Source organism: Castor canadensis, chromosome 6 (genome assembly GCF_047511655.1).
Source record: "Castor canadensis chromosome 6, mCasCan1.hap1v2, whole genome shotgun sequence".
NCBI classification, from domain to species: domain Eukaryota; kingdom Metazoa; phylum Chordata; class Mammalia; order Rodentia; family Castoridae; genus Castor; species Castor canadensis.
Genome location: NC_133391.1, coordinates 26,946,118 through 26,965,746, shown reverse-complemented (window position 1 = coordinate 26,965,746; position 19,629 = coordinate 26,946,118). Strand labels below are relative to the sequence as shown.

The following is a 19,629-nucleotide window of genomic DNA, read 5'->3' as shown; positions in this document are numbered from 1 at the left end:
ACCAGCAAACACGAGAAAATCATTTTTGGACAGTAAAATTACCTGCCCACATGTTAAACCAGTGAAAGAGCTTATAAATATATAAGAGCTTATAAACTAAACTTGATAAATACTTGATAAATAATATAGAATATTCCAGTAGCTACTCTTTGAGTATTAAAATATTAAGATACAGGTTCATTTTATTCTTATACTTTAGAAAGAATACAAGCAAAGTGCATTTAATATAAGGCTAGTTCTTATTTACTAGCCAATTTTATAAAAGGAAATATATACCATGGCATGGTTTTAATGAGTTTTAGTTCTGAACTTGAAAGCAGTCTAAATGTAGAACATTTCATAATTATGTACATGTATATGTGAGCAGTAATTATTTATTTTAGAGTGGCTATTATTCAAATTATCTCAAGCTCAATCCAGATGTTCAGATACTGCTGGACAGAGTGTGAATGTCTGAATTGGGCTTACAAATCAAACATTCATAACATGGGCTGAAATTTAATAGTTACCTCCAGAAAATTCTTCCACTTTGAATTGAGTGCTATTTAAACATGTATATAGAGGATATGAGAATTCTGTACCTAGACTAGATTACAGAGGTCATGTACCTGACCCCCTCTATTTCACAGCTAAGTAAATTAGAATACAGAAAAATACAATTCTCTTTAAGGTCACACAGCTAGCCAGTGGCAGATCCAAGACTGGAATCTTTATCTCCCAATACACAGATTGGGGCTTTCCCCACTGTATCACAATAGCTAGGAAGCAGAAAATGGGAAGCTCTGTGTTAAATTTATAAGACCACAAAGAGTGGACTTTCATAATTATTTTGTACAGTAAGAATATCTATAGTAATAATAAATGCATAGACTTAATATTTAATATTTAATAATAAATAAAAGATCTCTTTGATCAGGACATTGGGTGTCCACAGGCTGGTGGAGTGGCTCAAGTATAGAGCACCTGCCTAGCATGTGTGAGGGCCAGAGAAATAATAAGAGAAGAGGAAGTTTCTGGTTCTATAACATAGAATGAAATCTCTGTAATTCTAGTAGATGGACAGTCATGGTGCTGGAAGACTGTAAATCAAAACAAAAGAAACATGAGGAAACTTTAAGTGGTAAGTAGATTCTAGCTAGGGTGGAGAGGAGGCACCTTGGAGGTCCATCTATTACCCAGAGAAAATGCTGCAAAGCCCTTGAATGCTCTAAAACAACATTTTGCTTTACCAAAAGACAAGTCATTTTCCCAAGATCTTTCAAAAGCATTTAATTCTTTTGCCCTGTGGTTTTGTTCAATCTTTCTAAAAATATGTATTCTATATCTTTTGTAAATTCTTTTTTACCTCCCTCTCTTTTTATTTTTAAACTTTTGCTAAAGCCATGGGAGAAACACATTAGGTGAAAATATCTGTCTTTAGAGAGCTGTTAAAATTCACTCCAAATGTGAGGATATTAAATAGCTTGGACTCTCAGGAGATCAGATGACAACTCCACACCTGCTGGTGCCAGGTACAAGCATCCCCGCCACGGAACAGAATCTCAGATGAAAAGTGTATGAACAATAGGCGAGGGCTGCACTACTGGAAATGTGAGGGGATGAAAATGACCGTCACAACTGTGTCCACTTTTAAATTACTTGTGACTTATACAAGTTGCACAGAAATAGTTTACATCTAATTTTCCTGTTTCCACCATTCACAAAACATCCACATTCTCTGTAATTATATAATTTGGGTTATTTTCCTAAATGATACAAAAACGAACAACTAGATAGATTCACAGGACGAAAATCTAATTCCATGAATTATGACTGACCAGATGAACTGTTGCAGCTTATGATGCATGGCAAAGCTATTCTGAGAAAATATCCTAGGTATTTAATGAAAAGCTGTGTGTTTGCAGAGAGAGATGAAACATTTTGTAAACCCTGCTCTCTGTAATAGCAGAGCGCATCAGAATTGGGGCTCTGGTTTCAGAGGGATGCTTTCCAATCCTGGCTTCGTGCAGCTGTGTAACTGTGGGTAAGTTATTTCTCTTGCACCTAAATTCCCTATGTAACATGTGTCTACTCCACAGGGTTGTTCAATCTGTATTTCTGGAGTACTGAAGGAATGGCCAGCTCAGCATGAGTACTGACCACTGGCATTAAAACTACAGTACCATTGCTCTCTCTGAGTGTACAGTGGTGAATTATTAGATGTAATGCTGTGGTATAGTGTTGGGATCTAAACATTTTTGTTAGAGGAAGCTTCATTACATTTCTTCCAGTTTTGGTATCACCGAATGGAAGGGGTAAGGGGTAGGGGATATGTCTGAGGAGGAGGGAAGGTCATTGCTCTTAATACAGCAGCACAGAGAAGAAGGCGAAGTCATGGCAGATGACCTGGAGATGAGGTCGTACAGAAGGCTTTTAGGGAGGATCTGCCGAGTGCTAGGCTTTCTACATTCTTTCTGTCAAGTGCGAGATGCTGGACACAACAAATATACTTCAATGAATAAATGAATGAAAAGAGGAGGAGACATGAATTCTGATCCAGTTGAGCTGCAGAAGGTGAGGGTTTTAGGACCACTGGAATATACACAAATGTGGTGGTATCTTTATTTCACTCTGAAATAGGCTACAGGATTTTTCTTTAAATAAAGGCATCAATGAACTATTTCAGAGATATAAAAATGACTGGGATATGTTTCCAAGGATGTTTTCTTTTGTCTTACTCTACTTTTCTTTCAATAAATGTTACAAATTCATTGAGAATAGAAATCCTCTCACAGCAGGATCTGTAGATAGCAGACAGAAGATTATCCAAGCTTGCTAGTTAAAACTTTACAAGATCTTGTCACTTTTGTTGGGCTCAGCCCAAAATTTTCAGGAGGTATTAAAAGGCAGATTGTTTTTAAAGCCTTTTAAAAGTTGTGTCCCCAATCTAAACACCCCCCCCCACACACACACACAGAGAGAGAGAGAGAGACAGAGAGAGGGAGAGAAAGAGAGAGAGAGGGAGAGAAAGAGAGAGAAACCTTCTACACACATTTCTAATATACCACTGCATTCATAGCTTCATCCAGAAATTTTCAAGAGACAGTGAGAACCTGTTGAAAAGCTTAAAAGGAAAGACCCAAAACAGGCAAACCCCACAAGGACCACAAGTTTCTATTTACTCAACGTAGCAAAATAAACTGCTGAAACTAGTGAGCACTTAAAAAATTCTTGTTTGTGCCAAAGTTGACAAAAATATAAGATAAGGTTCTGTTAAAGAAAGGAAAACAGACTGTATGTTCTCTAAAAGTACTCTCTGCCTATGAAATATACATTGTTTTGGTTCAGTTTTAGACAGAAGCAGCTTTAAACAGAAAAGTCAACTTGTGGCTCAAGCCAGGAACAGAACTGAAGGAAAAAGAAGACTGAACAGTAAACAGGAAGAGGTAATAGACATTAAACTTTCCTAGGAAATCACAGCCGGAGGGAGATACTTAGAATTTATGTTATTTCCAAGTTTAAGTATTTAGCTTTTTGGAGTTTGTCTATTCCCACCAGACATGCACACAAAAATAATCTTGGGTAATAGCTTTCAACACTTAAAATATAAACTCTTGGCTTCTGTTCACATGTGAGGATTAGGAATATCTTTTGTGAATAGCGCTTCTTATAGCTTCTTGAATTAAATGTTTAAAACGATTCCTATACTTCAGAGGATAAACACTCCCCCAGTGTTTTAGGCATGTGTTTAAAGCATATATTTTATCACTGTTTAAGGAAAAGGTCAAAACCTCTATAGGAAAGAAAATGAAAATCTGGCACTCAAAAATCAGACAGAAGCCTATATTGTGTCAGGTAACCACATCTCATACTCAGAAAAGTTGAAACACAAGAAAAAAAACCAGTATTAAAACTAAGAAAATTCACTTCAAAAACCCATGGGAAATAGAGCAGATCATACCTTGAATAACTCAAACTCCTTCTTTGGCATCAACAGCTAATGACAAATGAACATGAAATAAGTTTATAATATATATGTGATGTCAGGCCAGCAAAACACATGCACAGCAAACACAACTTCTGTTGCCCTCACTTGCAGTTATCAAGATGTAGAAACCTACAGTAATTCTCTATTTTCTCTGTTTTATTCGTAGATTCTAATAAGGTCAAGTCCCTCTGGAGAAGTACAGGATCTGTGTCATGAGGAACCATAGTACATAAATAACTCATCATGGCAACAGGAAGAGTATGATAATTCAAGGACTAGATGGTGTGCATTTTTAAACTCCTTCCTGGCAATAAAAGTGAACTGCTTCACAGTATATTCCTTATAGCTTCTATGACATTATTATGGCATCAGGTATGATGTCTTTCTCAAGATCCTGAAAATTAAAAGAATTCTTCCTGAGGGACTGAGAAAAGGGTTACTCCAGGTTCACTGACTGCATATGGGAGAACCCAGTCATTCCGGCTTTAATGGCAGATCTTGCTCTACAGTGCATCACAGGTGTAAAATCCCAAAAGCTTAACAGTAAGTGGGGCTGGGTACAGTGGCTCACACCTATAATCCTAGCTATGTAGGAAGCAAAGATTGGGAAGATAAAGGCTTGAAGTGAGCCCTAGCAAAAAGTTCGTGAGACACCATCTCAACCAATGGCTAGGCAGAGTGGTAGGCTCCTGTCATCCCCAGCTACATGGGGAAGCATAAATAGGAGGACCACAGTCTAGGCCAGCCCAGGCATAAAGTCAGACCCTATCTCAAAAATAACCAGAAGAAAAAAAAAGGCTGGAGGTGTGGCTCAAGTGATAGAGCACCTGCCTCACAAGTGTGAGGGTCCTTAGTCCAAACCTAGTACCGAAAAAAACAAAAACAAAAAACAGTGAGTTCCAGCTGTCATGGTGAATAAAATAACTAGTGTCATTGAAATCTTAACATGTGGCATGGGCTGCAAGAAGTATTCTATGATCAAGAAGAGAGAACCCACTCTATCTAGTCATACCATAAATACATTTTAACCACAAAATCAAGAGAGGAAAAAATATTATAACTCAACTGAGCAAATATTCATATATTAATCTAAGGTGAAATGAGTACAAAATTAAGGCTGGTCAGAGGCAAAACACTGGAGAGACTCTGAAGGCACAGGCTGGAGAAGAGGAACTGCTGGACACTCCAGCCGTGGTCTCAGTGCTGCCATCTATCATGGGAAGCCACTGGTGGACAGGAGCACCATGGGTAAACAGACAAATACTACTTCTGCAAATGCCAGAAATATTATAATCATGGGAGGAAAGTGCTCAGAGAAATAGTCACTAACTGCTAAACTGTTTTCAACAGTTACCTTAGGAAATAAATCTGGAAACATACATGATTCACTGCCTCTCATCATTGCCCCTCAATTGCTCTAAAAAATGTAAAACCAACTAATTATCAAAATGATTAACATACAAAAGGTATTTAAATTCTGCTTATGAGTGACAGACTTGAAATTTTTTAAATATTAAGTTTTATTATGAGATCATAACTACCTGGATTGTGTGTGTGTACGGTGGGTCAGCACGCCCTAATCCAGAATCTGGGGGTCTCACGATATCAAGAATGTTGTTTGGCACAAATCCAGAGTCTCCGCTTGCATTTCGAACTTTCCACCATTGCTTCCTATCATCGAGTATCTGTCATCATGCAAGAAAATAAAGGCAAAATTTCCATTAGAAAGCCAATCCATAAAGGAGGTTCAAATTTTATTCCTAGATTTTAAGCAATAAATTTTTTCACTTCTGATGCATGAACTCAACATCAATGTACGAATTCAATGATTCTCAGGAGTTACACTAAAAGTTACATTTACTACACTAGAACAGTTACAGTATCACTACAGTGAATCTACCCAACATCTGCGTTACCTCCCAAGAATGTATCTATATTAGTTAAGGTGCTTATATAATACTAAGATGATGTCCTGAAAAGCTCTATTATCCTCATTTATATAACAGAAAGGAAAAGTATGAAAACTCTTTTCTAACAAATTTTACTGTTATCATTTATCTTATATATTCAAGAAGATGAACTCTCAGTCACAACCTAAGAAAGAGATTTGGGTGTCATAGTAGACTATTCCCAACACCATTAGCCAATGGACTGCTGGCTACATTTTGACAAGGATACTAGAAGAGAAAGAATGAAATGTTTTCCTTCATTAAAATACTATGGTGCATCTACAATGAATTGATAACTAGCCTTGATTTCAAAGTGAATAAAGCCCAGAAGAAGGAAGACAACAATGTAAGTGAAGAAATCCATCCCCTCCTCACCCCAAATATTATGTAAGTTCTACTTGAATATGCAACACTATTATCGGGTCAGATAAACTGATAAAGTAGTTTCCCTTTCCAAATACAGATATCGATATCTACAATATACTGTACTTAGTCATGTAAGAAAAATTTCTTTACATCGGTATTTCTTTCAGATCTACAGCAAAAGAGGATACAATAAACCCACTTTATTAACCGTGTAAAAAACATAAAATTCTATTACCTCTAAAATATCATCCTTTAGAACTGAGAGCTCACTGTTGTTCCTTGCCACAAAGTCATACTTGGATTTGGCACATTTCTTGGGCTGTGTTTTCTGTGGGTCATAATTTCTATAAAAAGAAAGTAAAAAGACTATTATTCTACTTGCTCTTCCTAAAGGGTGAAAGCAAAAGTAAAACTTTATAGGGTAAGCCAAATTCTACCAGAAAACTTTCTGAAAAATTGTTTAGCTGATAGGTTAGTTCTATTATAGTCTTACAGAATATGAAAAATAAATAGAATCTTAGGTTCTTACAATTAAAAAATAAACTAACTAAAAAAATAACAAACTTTTACTAAGGTAAAAATAAATGCTGCAAATTCACACAGCTGGCTGGTATTGAACCAAATCTAGAATCCCAAACCCATGAATTATTTGTCTATTAAATATACATTAGATATTGTTTTATTAATCGGCATCTGCACTATGAAAGGACTAGATAGAGGATAAATGCTATTATTTTTATAAAATTAAAGGACACTGAAGATAATTTCCATAGGCTAATTTAAGTTACATGCTCATTTAATTAATTCAATCTCTTGTAACCAAATAAATGTGTTAAAAATTATGATTAGGTGTCAATTTTAGGAAAGCTCTGCCCATTTGCCTAGATTTCAAGGGAAGGTTCACATTAAGTACAAGACCAGTGACACTTCAAGGTAAATAAGTAAGTAAAAATTTTAGCTCACTATAAAAATTTTAAATGTTAAGAACAGATGTATGGGCCCTGCATTTTTTTTTTTTTTAAAGGAAACTCTTTACACAGAATAGGGGAAAAAAGGGCAAGGAAGTGCACTGGAGGGAGGTTAGAATGACTTAAACACAATGCATGTACAGGTGTAATACCAAGGCAAAAATCCCACTTAACAACAAACAGACACCTAAACACAAAAGGGTAAGAATGACAATAGGTCACGCTAAGGGTAGGGCACTAATGGAAGGGGGAGGGTTAAAGAAGGAAGTAAAGAACGTAAATATGGGTGTTATACTTTCTCTAAAAGAATACAGAATTTTAAAATCTGTTGGACTAACCATAAGAAAAGGACTAAGGTAGAAAGGAGAAAAATGGAGGGGATGGACCAATTCAGAATATAATACATGAATACCTGGAAAAATCATAATGAAACTCTCTGTATAGACATCTTAAACAAACAAAAATGTCTTTTTTTTTTTAAATGGAGAATAGGAAGGTAAAAACAGGTCCTTTCTGGGGGTTGGTACCAGTGGTGGGGGGAGGATACAAAGAGGCTGGATATGGCGGAAATATTACGTACCCATACAAAAATGGAAAAATGAGACCTGTTGAAACTATGGGGGGAAGGGAGATAAAGGAGAATGATGTAGGGCATGAATTTGACTAAAATATATTGTAAGTACTTTTGTAAATGTCACAATATTCCTCCAATACAATATGATAATAAAAAAATTTTAAGAGTAAGAAAACAAACACATACCAATAAGAAAGAAAACTGACACATGGAACCGTAAGGGGGGTGCTATAAGGACATCAGTAAGCGTATAAACATAAATAAATTGAACTACTTCATAGCTAATTTTTCCAAGAGCATGCAGAAAATTGTCATAAATCCTCTAGGAGCTAAAGAATACCATGTTTTTATAGCTAAAAGCCTTCAATTTGTGTTTAAAAATTCCCCACAATAGAATAAAAATAATTCTATATTCAAAAAAATTTTTAAGTGTAAACCAAATACCTCTGACAAAAAATAATTAGTATCAACAGGACTAATTACTTTTGAGATCTAACATAATAAAACTTGATGCATTAAAATGTATTAATGTTCCCTTCATATATTTTAATAACAAAGTGATAACTTTGACTCTTCTTTATTAATTTTACTCCTTAACCTCCTCCATTTACATGTCCTTGCCCTGCCCAATGCTCATTCCTCTTGCTGTCTACGATATTCTTGGCAATGTTGAGTTAGACCAAGGTTTGCAGGATGACAGCTGTAAATATAGGGCATCCTGTCAACATAGACATGCATTGACTCTTAGTAGTTCAGTCAGAGAAGGGAGACAGGGACAAGGGAAAAAAATGGCTTATAAGTTGTGCTACTACTGGCTATATCTGATATATTAAACAAAAAGACTGGTGGAAAACTAAAATTGTCACCAATTACCAGATATTATTAATAATTGTAATTTAAAACCTGTACTAAATGGATTCCCCATGCCTATCTCTACTAGAATAGCTCTGTGTTTCTCTATTTTATATACTCACATTATCTAAAGATTTGATTTAGGGGATAAAAGAGATTCAACCACCAAAGACAGAAAAATAGTCATTTCAGTTCTCTAACTTTGTCTTTTCCCCATGTTCCTCCTCTGATTTGCAAATCAATCACTGATAATAGGAAATTACTATATATAGGGTGCCACCCTATATTATCTACAGTAGAAAATCTCTCCGTCATCGGCTATCTGAATCAGTAAGTTGAAAAGTTTGTAGCAGTTGTCTTGACATTTCCACCATCTTGCATGCCACAGAAGCATTTACCTAGCATACACCTATTAAGTGCTTTAGAATTTACAAGTCTAGGGTTTACAGTTTCTTGTCATCTACAGATTAAACCTGGATATGATGCTGAATACAGTTATCAATGGGAAAATCACAATTTGTAATTTTCCAGATGTACCAAAGTTACTTAAGAAATCCTGAATGTGTTAAAATGTATGGCAGCTGGTTTTGACTTGGAATAACAGACACACCACATGACATAGAGCACTAGTTACATCTGAATAGAAGTAAACTATAATCTCTCAATGGTGAGGGCTCTACATTTGACAAATGACGTGAGAATTTCACTGAGTAATGAGTTTACTCAATTACCTCCTACGGCGTATCTGGCATGAAAGAGAGATTAAAGTTTATCTAAAAACAGATTCCAGATGTCTGTGTATTTCATATCAAAGTAGAGCTTTCAGAATAATAACAAATTTTCTTAGGAACACAGACTTCAGTGATTCAAGCTGCTTCCTCAACTATCTCAACACCAGCTAAGCCCAGGTGAAAGACACGATCCATATGGTCCCCCGAGATGACAATCTACCCTCTGCCTACTGATTGCTTACAAAGCCTTCCACTGGCTGCATTTTAACCATTCTAAGACTATTATTCCATCATGGGGTTTCCTCCACTACATACCATTTAAATTTCCTATTTATGACAGGCTACTAAAAAAAAAAAGACCTATGAAATTCAAAGCAGCCTTCTCTGAATGAGGAAAAAAAATATTGTTAAGAACAGTGTCTTATACATCACCTACCCTGTCCCATATAAGGCTCCTTAAGATAAATCTTTTTGAGAATTTAGCGTTAGGAAAAGAATTGTTTAACCTAATGAACTGATACATATTTCCTCTCACCCAAGTATAGCAAATGTGTGTACTTCTCTTTTTTCTGACAGACAGTAATCTTGAAGATGAATCTGAAATTCATAGTGTCAGCCCTTAAATTCATAAATTTTAATTCTTATCCTTACTCTAAATTTCCTAATTTTATTTCATTATTGATGTTTTAATTAAAATGTTAGTTTAAATGCATAAGCTTAAGTGAGTTTCTATATCAATATTGGAAATTTATGGTGTAAAAAGATACACCCAAGTCAATAAATCAAAGGCACACTCCACTGATACCTTATGAAGATCACACATAAAAAGGTAAACTTTTAAATGACATTGTGGTAAGCTGCCCAAATTAAATGGCATAGTATTCCATTGTAACCTCTAGATTTGTGGGTGAAGGTCAAGGAGGCAACGACTGAAATGTTGGCTACATTTATTCAGCCATTGGTCAATCAAGTCTGTAGTTACTGAGTGACCATAATGTGCTAGCAGTGGTCTTAAAATGGAACAGGATAAAGTTTTTTTTACTATCAAGAGGTAGTATAATGCTGAGCACACATGAGAACAATGGACTTAAGTGGTTTTCTGGCTAATTGGCTGTGGAAACCCATTTTGATTTACTGGGGTGACAGAATAAAAAGAAATGGTAGGAATTACTAATCTGAAACAATTTCTAGAATATTAACATCAAGACAGAAGGAAAGAAAAAAGAAAATATGGGATGAGTGATGAGTCAAGAATAGCAACGAAACAGTATTTAAGCATCAAAACTGACTTTCACCTGTATCTACTAAAATTAATTACACAATTAAAACCTATTCATATGTTGGCATTTTCAAAATATATGATTCATGGCTGACTTTTCTTTGCACCCAATTTAATATGTTACTGTTACCCTTAAAGTAACAGCTGTCCAAGTTCCATGACAATCACTTTAGCATTACTCTTGTTACCACCTCTGACAAGAACAATTTTAAATCCCACCTTGCTCAGATTTTGTAAGAAATGAGTATTTTGGGGGAAAGTGGCACACAACACTCATGGTAAGAGAGCTTTTGAGAGAGAACAACTTCCCTACCCTGCTTCACCTGAACAATCACCCTCCACATCCTTGTTCCCACTATTTCACCTGCATTTCTTTCATTTGTTTATATGGGCTGAACTCTACGTAAACCTCACTTGCTGCAAATCAAGATTGAGAAAAATTCTATTATTTCTTCTCTATCTTTACTTTCCACGTATATGACTATATTAAAATTCTAAGAGTAAAAATATAGGTAAGTAGGTGAAATGTGAAACTAGAAAGTAAAGATAAAAACAATGGGGCCTCCTAGTGCTCACCACAGGACATATTCTTACACTAACTGTATGGAAAGAGGAGGGAAAGTAATCTCACCCATATACACCTTAGCCCAAGCCCTATGCCTGCTTTGTGTTCTGAATGGGAAGACATGGGGCACAAGATATAAGAATACAAGACATTGACTCCATGACTCCATTTAAATATTTAGTTGCAGCTAGTTTCAACCAACATTTCTATCTAAAAGGAGGTTTGTTTTTGTTGGACAAAGAAAAGTGGAAATTATTTCCTTTGTAAGTTAGAGCTGCAAAGCTCTTTAGAGACCATCTGGCACAAACTAACAGAAAAGTTTCAAGATAATTCTTTTGTCTCGATGCACATATTTTTGTCAGAAGTGGGTTTTCAAAAAGCAAGTCATTCAAAGGTGTTTGTGCTAAGTGAGAATTATAGACTGGAGATCCAGATTCTATCTTTTGTTCATAGAAGCCAGCTCTACAAAGGAACAACGGAAACTTTTTCAAATCATTAACAGAGGAAAGTTTAAAGAAGTAGTAGACAATGCAGGCATTGTTATCTCTGGTAGCCCTAAGCCCCAGTGATCCTGAGCACCCCATATGGTACCCATTAAAAATTACCTGTCTACATGGCGATTGGGAGCTGGCTTAAAAGCAACAGCGACTTCCCCTTGGTCCAGAGGTGGCCCCCTTGTGTAGTTGCTGTTATGGTATGTATAGCCATCATTTGAAGCATACTCTGGTGTGCTGGAATGCTGAAAGACAGAGCAGAAAAGACTAAAGAACCATGTTCACACTCAAGAATCACCAAATACTACTCAACAGAACCCTTCACTAAACTGTGATCAGTTTTCATTTTCAAGTGATTACTCATTATGGTACTAAATTACGAAATTAGCCAAAGACCCATGTAGAATAAGATAAGTTATTAGCACAAAGGCTAAATCTTAATTCTGAAAATAGCAATCATTTTAAGCAATAAGATTCTTTCACAAGGGATCTCAGTAATCACCACTGTAGCAAAGCAAATACTGACACATGAAAATCCTCTGCACTGTATATAATAGAATTGTATCACCTCATCTTTCTCATTTTTTAAAATGTATGCAAAACACCAGTTTTTAATTTTTTTTTTTTTTTACAAATGGCAGCACTGTTGTAAAATTTATTGTTAAGGGAAACAGAAAAGCACAAATACATTGATCTTGATAGTCAGGAATTCAGTTGACACAATTCAGACATGAATCTACAGGGTGCTTCCAAGAGAGACAGCTGAGATCTATGGGGCCCTCTGAGTACCAGGGTTTTTAAAGGTATGAAATCTACTTGTAGATGTCACATGGTTTCCTTATGTAAAATGAAGTATGGGAGAAGCATGACAGGTGGCGAAGCATTTGAATTCTTGGTATTTTAATTGATTGTGGACAAAATATTTGAAATGGGCAATGTTTCTGAACATTCCTGGATAGATTGTTGCTATAGGTAATTCTAAGGAGAAAGTTGGCAAGAGGAGATCGAGTGTCCCCAGTGGGCCGATAGTGATGTCAAAATACCCTTAAGACATTATTTCCCTAATGTAAATTAGGATACTGCACTTTAAACACAAATACAGATATTTTCAATCACTTAAGTACCTGAGCTCAGTCAACTCAGTTTTTCATTTCTCTTGGAGGGAACACTAAGTTTGATTACATAATTTTTTAAATTAAACACTGTTCTGTACTGAGTCATCCCTACCTTTTACCTAGTTCTGAACAGAATAATGTTAGGTTAGCCAGGTGAAATCACTGGGTCCTGAGAGTGACTGGCAGGGAGGGGAGTGACGATGCCACACGACTAATTGTGATGACTACACAAGCTGATGAGAGCTTCTGCTGGTTCAGAGGAAGGAGGAAAGCTGACACCACCTGACACATTTCTCACTCCCTGTCACCTATGCACTTCAATTCTAAACAAAAATCACCAGATCCTGAATCACCCAAGTCTGACTGTAAATATATTTACTATAGCGATAATAAAATATGATAAAGTTCCTCTTCCAGGAATGATTACATTTCTTATGCACTTTAAATAAACATTATTTAGGCTCTTTTCCAACAAAATCTCAAGGTATAAAATCCCCTAAAACGGCCAGCAGGCATTTTTCATTTCATTTTTAAACTTCTGAATAGCCTCTTAAGCCATAATATGGAAAATAGTTTATAGCAGGAAGAAGGTAACATAACAAGGAAGGATTCTCAATCATTCTTCTTTTAAAATTACTTATTCAGTGAGAGTAGATAAACGTATGTAATAGAAGCCCAGAACACAGGACTTGAATTTCTAAGACACACGTTATAAAGTGGGCAAATTTTCTTATTTAAAATATGAATACTGTAACTTGGAAATTCCTATAATTTGAAAATAGCTGCAATGATAGAAGCAAGGGTATCATAATTTCATCTTCGATTAGATTTTTCCCTCTAGAAAAGTTGCTTTCTAAATTGAAGAAAACTCAGAGTGATGAAATCTGAACTATAAAACATAGGCAGGGCCACATGCTTCCAACCACTTCTCAGAGCAGTGAGGTCATCTTAATTACTCATGGTGTAGAATCTAGCTCTTCCCATATATGAAGACAGTGGAAAAAAATTATATTGGGGAAAAATTATTTCAAAGCAGTATATTGGCTTTCTTTTATAAAATTCAGGAGTTTAACTGGTATTCTGTAATCATTGTTAAAGTTCAAAAAACAATGCCCCCAAGGAACAATTTTAAGAGATGCAATTTGCATAAATGTTTCCCCTTAAAGATGACCACAGGATGTTATTTACTGTGGTTTTCTAATTCATTCCTTCTTATCATGTTTGCCACATTACAAAAGCCTGTGGTAGTATTCGCTAGGGAATGAACAGGACTTCAGGAGCATCTAGTTATCATTTGCTATTTCCTTTTCAAACTAGGTCTCATTCATCTACTTCCTTGGGTTCTGATAATCCCATTTGTGTTGGGTTCAGTTTGAATCAGTGTTTAATTTTCTATTCTAATAGAACAAAAGGAATCACAGAAAAAATTCTTTTTTGCTGCTATAGATGAACTCAGGACCTTGCTCATGCTAAACAAGCCTCTACCACTAAGCTACATCCTTAACCCTTTATTTTTCTGGACAGTGTCTCCCTGTGTAATTCAGGATGGCTTTGAACTTGGGATCTGCCTCCACAGAGCTTATGTTCTGCTAGAAACATCCCTTTTAAGGAATGTGACAAGATAGTATACTCAATTTCATTCCCTTAATTTTCTCCTGAAATAGGTTAAACTCTAAAGCTTAATAAATATTTAAACATACAATAAACTGTATGAACTTCTGAGGATATAATAGTTATGTAAGTGATCATTTGACTAAGAAGACTGGAGCCCAACAAAGTCTTTGGTCCTCTAGCCAGGCTAACAGTACTCTGGAGGTTTAAAACTAGACAAAAAGAAGAAGAAAATAAAGGGGGAAGGGAGGCAGGGAGGGAAGAAAGAAGAAGGGTGTTCAGGAGAAAGCTGCTTGAGGCAGACATGAGGGTCTAGATTCAGGTAAGTCTTGAGTTTCTGACATAAACTCAGAAATCAAAAGTGCTTAGGATCCCTAGTGCTTAGGGTAGGAATGAGGGCTGACAGGCTGTGTAGGAGAATCAAATGGAGTTGGGGAGCAAGGCAGTAAAGAAACTACTTCAACATGACAAAGAGCTGAGAAAAAGGAACTTTGGACAGCAGGATAGGGTAACATTCAGTCACTGTTCTAGAGCAATTTTCAGATGAATTATAAGAGAATACAAGATTACTGAATCATTTACAAAAGATGAGGTTACATGACAACACCTCTGTGGACAGTCTTTTTATGTCTTGTTTGCGCTGATGTTCTGCCACGTTGGCCACCGACTCCGCCAGCTGATACAGGTCTTGCTCCACTGGTGCTCCCATGAAGGTCAGCATGGGGGGCTCCCAGCCAGTGCGGAACCGCGGAACATATGGTGGAATGAACTGTTCTTTTGGCCACTCTGCTCTGTAAGAGGACAGTTACAGAAAAACCACATGAAGAAATTTCTCCATGCTCACAATTAACGTTAATAAGACTAGTCATAAACACAATATAGACTTCTTCTGCTCTTTATTTATCTAAGAGGGAAAAACCAACATATTTACATGAGTATTTCACACCAAGAAAATGAAAACTTCAATAATATAATGCACTGTGCAGTAGGTGTTGAATATTAGGGGAGCATGGTGCTAGACAATGAGTAACGGGGAAAGGAAGTTAATTTGAGTAAAGCAAGATACATACAGACCTGAAGTACCAAGGTGAGACCCCCTTGGACTATCAATATACACTTTTAAAAAAATGAAGGACAGGAGGGAAAAATAGGTCTTTTTCAGGGGGGTGTGTGGTAAATACCAGTGGGAGGTGGGTGGGCATAAGCAAAGGGGAATGAGGGTGAGTATGGTGGACATATTTTGTATCCAAATATGAAAACAGAAGAATGAAACCTGTTAAAATTGTTCTAAGAAGGGGGAAGGTGGGAAGAGGGAGAACAATGGAGGGGGTAAATCTAACTAAGATATATTGTAAACACATACATAACTATCACAAATGTATCCCCTATACAACAATTATATGCTAATAAAATAATTAAAAAAGAAAATGAAAGATTCAATTCTGTAGCATGATTTGTTTTCACTACTTTGCCTCAACTCTTCATTAAATTCAACTCTTTGACATGACAGCTTGAAGGGTTCTTAGAATTGGTACAGAATGCCAATATGAAGCTAGAGTGTGATAAAGACATAATGAACATTAAAGTAGTTTCAGATTCTCATCTTTCCCTTCATCCCCCTCTTAAGTCATTATGAAGCCTCCCACTAATAGAGATATCTTCCAGAAGAGAAACAGCTAATCATGATTTTTTAAATGACAAAGTTTCTTAAAATTGAAGAGATGACCAATGGTATACATTAAATATGTCAGCTCAACTTTAATCAGTAAAGTCAACTATTCTGTGATAGTAATCACTATTCATCACCTAACAATGCTGAGAGAGATTTACTTCAACACACTCATGAGCCTCAAAAATAACTAGGACTAAAATTAGGGATTAACTTTTGCTACAATGTTTTTTGAACCTATCATACATCATAAAATTCTTCATGTTATATTTCTGCTATAATGGAATGAAACATTTTATTCTCACTGTTACATACCTTCATGATTCTTCTCCTTTAATGAGTTTTTAAATCAGTACATTCATTTCCTAATACTCTTAATCAGGATCTGAAATAACCCTTTTCTCATGTTAAGAGCTAACAATTTATTTCCTTCTGACATAGTCTTTAAAAGATCATTAATTTCTAACTTTGATGTAAGGTACCAAACAAAGTAAGTAAAGAGCCTGAGTTATTTTTTTCTGTGATATCTGATAGACTTAATAAGCTTTAGGGAAAAATACTTTAAATCCCACCTGGTCTTACCATGAAATCATAACCTGCATAAATCTAACACAGATTTCAGAAATCCACTTAAACAGTTTCTACATAGTATTACATATGAAAATAGCATGATGAAATTATACAGTGTAATGTATTGATGCATGAATAATATAAATATATTTATTTTTGATATGAAAGCAATAACTGCAATGTAAAGAAACTTCAGCTTGGTAAATCTTTCCAAGTATAAATTATATTCTAACACAAGTAAAAGCCAAAGTTCAACAAACAAGTGGGAGTGGTTGTATGCATTTCAGTAAAGATAAAAAGGACTGATGGAGTGGCTCAATGGTAGAGTGCCTACTTAGCAAGCATGAGGCCCTGAGTTCAAGCCCCAGTACTGCCCCGCCCCCCCAAAAAAACCAAATCAATAAAAAAGACAAAAAAATATGAACTGGTGCACACCTTTTAGGCAAGCCTATCCAAAAGCAGTAAGACAAAGTTCTAAATGACTAAGACTATACTGATTAATTTAGTCTAAATAAAAAGATTTGGATCAATGAGAAATCAATAATTATTTATTTGTCTATGACATTAGAAATATTTTTATAACTTGCCTTCCTTGGCAAGCTTATTAGTGATTTACCTTTCTCATTTTATTTACAAATGCACAATTCCAAAGTTATGTACCCTCCCTTTCCCTGCCACTGGAACTCCTCTATCCTTGGAGAGTATTGATAAGGAGTCTGTATTATAGCATTAACCAGCCTCTCTGCATCCAGTAACCTTTGTCCTTGGCCAAGCTAGGCCCAGTTACCAGGCTGCAATTTGAAAACATGGACATCATACTCTTGCTCACAAAGTTGCTGGTTCTTCACAGCCTACAGAACCATGCTCCAGTTCCTTAGTATAGCCTTCATAACCCAGTCCTGCTTATCTCTGAATGCCTCATGAAACCCATTCCTCCTCCATCCTTACTCTATAATCAACCACTACCCAAAGTCCACCCGACAGGTAAACCCTTATCTCTGGATGTAATTGCTTCATGCTCCAGTTCCTTAGTATAGCCTTCATAACCCAGTCCTGCTTATCTCTGAATGCCTCATGAAACCCATTCCTCCTCCATCCTTACTCTATAATCAACCACTACCCAAAGTCCACCCGACAGGTAAACCCTTATCTCTGGATGTAATTGCTTCATGCCTTCATCTATGCTTCTCTTTCTACTGAAAGGACCCTTCTCCGCTCTGTATTTGTAGAAATTCTATTCATCCTGCTGAAAGGCAGTTCAATGGAGGGATTGAACACTCACTCCAGGCTAGGGGCCTTCAGTTCCTATGTTTGCTCTGTCACTTAACAAGATGTGTGACTTTGGGAAAGTTACTTAACCTCTCTAGCCCTCTCTTTCTTCATCTGTAAAACTAGAGATAATAACAGTAAAGTGTATGGAAGAGTATGTAGCAAACACTGTGTGTACAAACACTATATGCATATGCATATATGTGTGGATTGTGTGCATACCTACACCTACTAGTATTTTTAGTTCTTAACTAAATGCCAGTTCTTCCATGAAAGCAAATCACCTTCCTCTCTAAATCCTCTTCCTAACTGCTCTACACTCCTGGCACTTATTGTGCCTTATGGTATATCCTTCTTTCACTAGACTTTAAGCCTTTTAATGGCACAAGCTTTTCACCCTTCACACACAGAAGGTTAAGGAAATGTCTCATTAGAACAATGCAATAAACAAAGAGCAATACATACAGAATAACAGACATTAAATCCTGAGTTCATAATTCCTTACCTGACTTTTAGCCAAGTTTCTCCCAATGACATCCACAGTTGCCGTTCCTCATTATTGACAGTATAATTTAAGAAATCAATTGTGTCCTTCGTCAATAAGGGACTGAGTACTGATCTGGCTAGTTCAGGGCCTCCTGTTGCCTGTACCACCTGGAATGAGAATAAACCAGTTTTAGCAAGAAGATGACTATTACTTGTATGTTTTAAAAATGTGTTCCCAAAAAACCCATGTCAAAAACAAGCACTGTCTATAGTTTCAAATTAAATTATGATGCTGTACAGTACAGTACTAAATGGAAAACTGTTTGCCAAATTGGCTGGCAAAATGATACCTTAAAATCTAAAATGAAAGTGAACAATCTTAAGAATGTTCACAATCTCTACTTATTGCTTGCCTATGACTATATGTCCCCTGAAAAATATGAATGGCTGTGCAGAAAATTGTCAGCTGACCTATCTGTATGATTTTCATTATTTTAAACATAAGTATCTCTACTGACCAATCTATTATACCGAACTTGAAGGATATGGTTTCAGAAATGAATAAAGTTGAAAGAAACAAGCCTCAAGTTGACAGCCCATGCTGTGACTATTCAGACAAACAAAAATAAAAGGACCTGGGAAGAAAGGAGACAGAATAACAACCAGTACTCTGATCTATGGTATTTTTCCCCAGAATTTGATTCTAGGGAATTTCTCTGATTTATTGTGGATAATTTGATGAATAGCAGAAAGGAACAGGTGCAGTGCTCTGATAAGCAAAATGACAGGGGGATGCCCAAGCACACTGCTCCACGCTCACTTCTCAGGAGCTGTTTCCTGGCTGAAGAAGAGTAGTTATCTTCTAGAGCAGAAACCAGAGCCCTATGTGAAAACCATGCCTTCTCAGAGATGTGGCACAAAAAGAAAGGAGAGTTTTTGAATGGCTCCTACCCAATATCTCTCCCATCACCAGATAATCTGGGCAAGCTGTGCTGTTTTATGCCTCTTGTATTTGCACATACTGTTCTGGTTTCCCAGAAGGCCCTGTCTCCATCACCACCTCTTCCAGGAAGCCCTTCCTCACCCTGCACCCAGTATCCTCAAAGCAATTTATGTGTGTTACTCACACATTACACTGTAATTTATGTCCATTTTTCAGTTTCC

At 36.3% G+C, this 19,629-nt stretch overlaps 1 protein-coding gene, 1 long non-coding RNA gene and 1 other non-coding gene across 10 annotated transcripts in view; 2 read left to right on the top strand and 1 right to left on the bottom strand.

Annotated features, from left to right (window-relative positions):
• Eps8 (EGFR pathway substrate 8, signaling adaptor) overlaps positions 1 to 19,629 on the bottom strand; it is a 151,833-nt gene that overhangs the window by 15,180 nt on the left and 117,024 nt on the right. For all 8 annotated transcript variants that reach the window (XM_074075993.1, XM_074075995.1, XM_020180389.2 and 5 more), the window contains 5 exons: positions 18,485 to 18,633; positions 15,079 to 15,262; positions 11,857 to 11,990; positions 6,518 to 6,626; positions 5,509 to 5,652 (listed from right to left, as the gene is read on the bottom strand). In XM_074075993.1, the coding sequence (XP_073932094.1) occupies positions 5,509 to 5,652; positions 6,518 to 6,626; positions 11,857 to 11,990; positions 15,079 to 15,262; positions 18,485 to 18,633 (720 nt within the window). The remainder of the gene's footprint in view (positions 1 to 5,508; positions 5,653 to 6,517; positions 6,627 to 11,856; positions 11,991 to 15,078; positions 15,263 to 18,484; positions 18,634 to 19,629) is intronic.
• LOC141424027 (uncharacterized) lies at positions 1,897 to 5,077 on the top strand. Its single transcript, XR_012448826.1, has 3 exons — positions 1,897 to 2,023; positions 3,328 to 3,425; positions 4,134 to 5,077. It is a non-coding gene; the product is annotated as an uncharacterized lncRNA (long non-coding RNA).
• On the top strand, positions 11,246 to 11,376 carry LOC141424531 (small nucleolar RNA SNORA51). Its single transcript, XR_012449442.1, has one exon. It is a non-coding gene; the product is annotated as a small nucleolar RNA SNORA51 (small nucleolar RNA).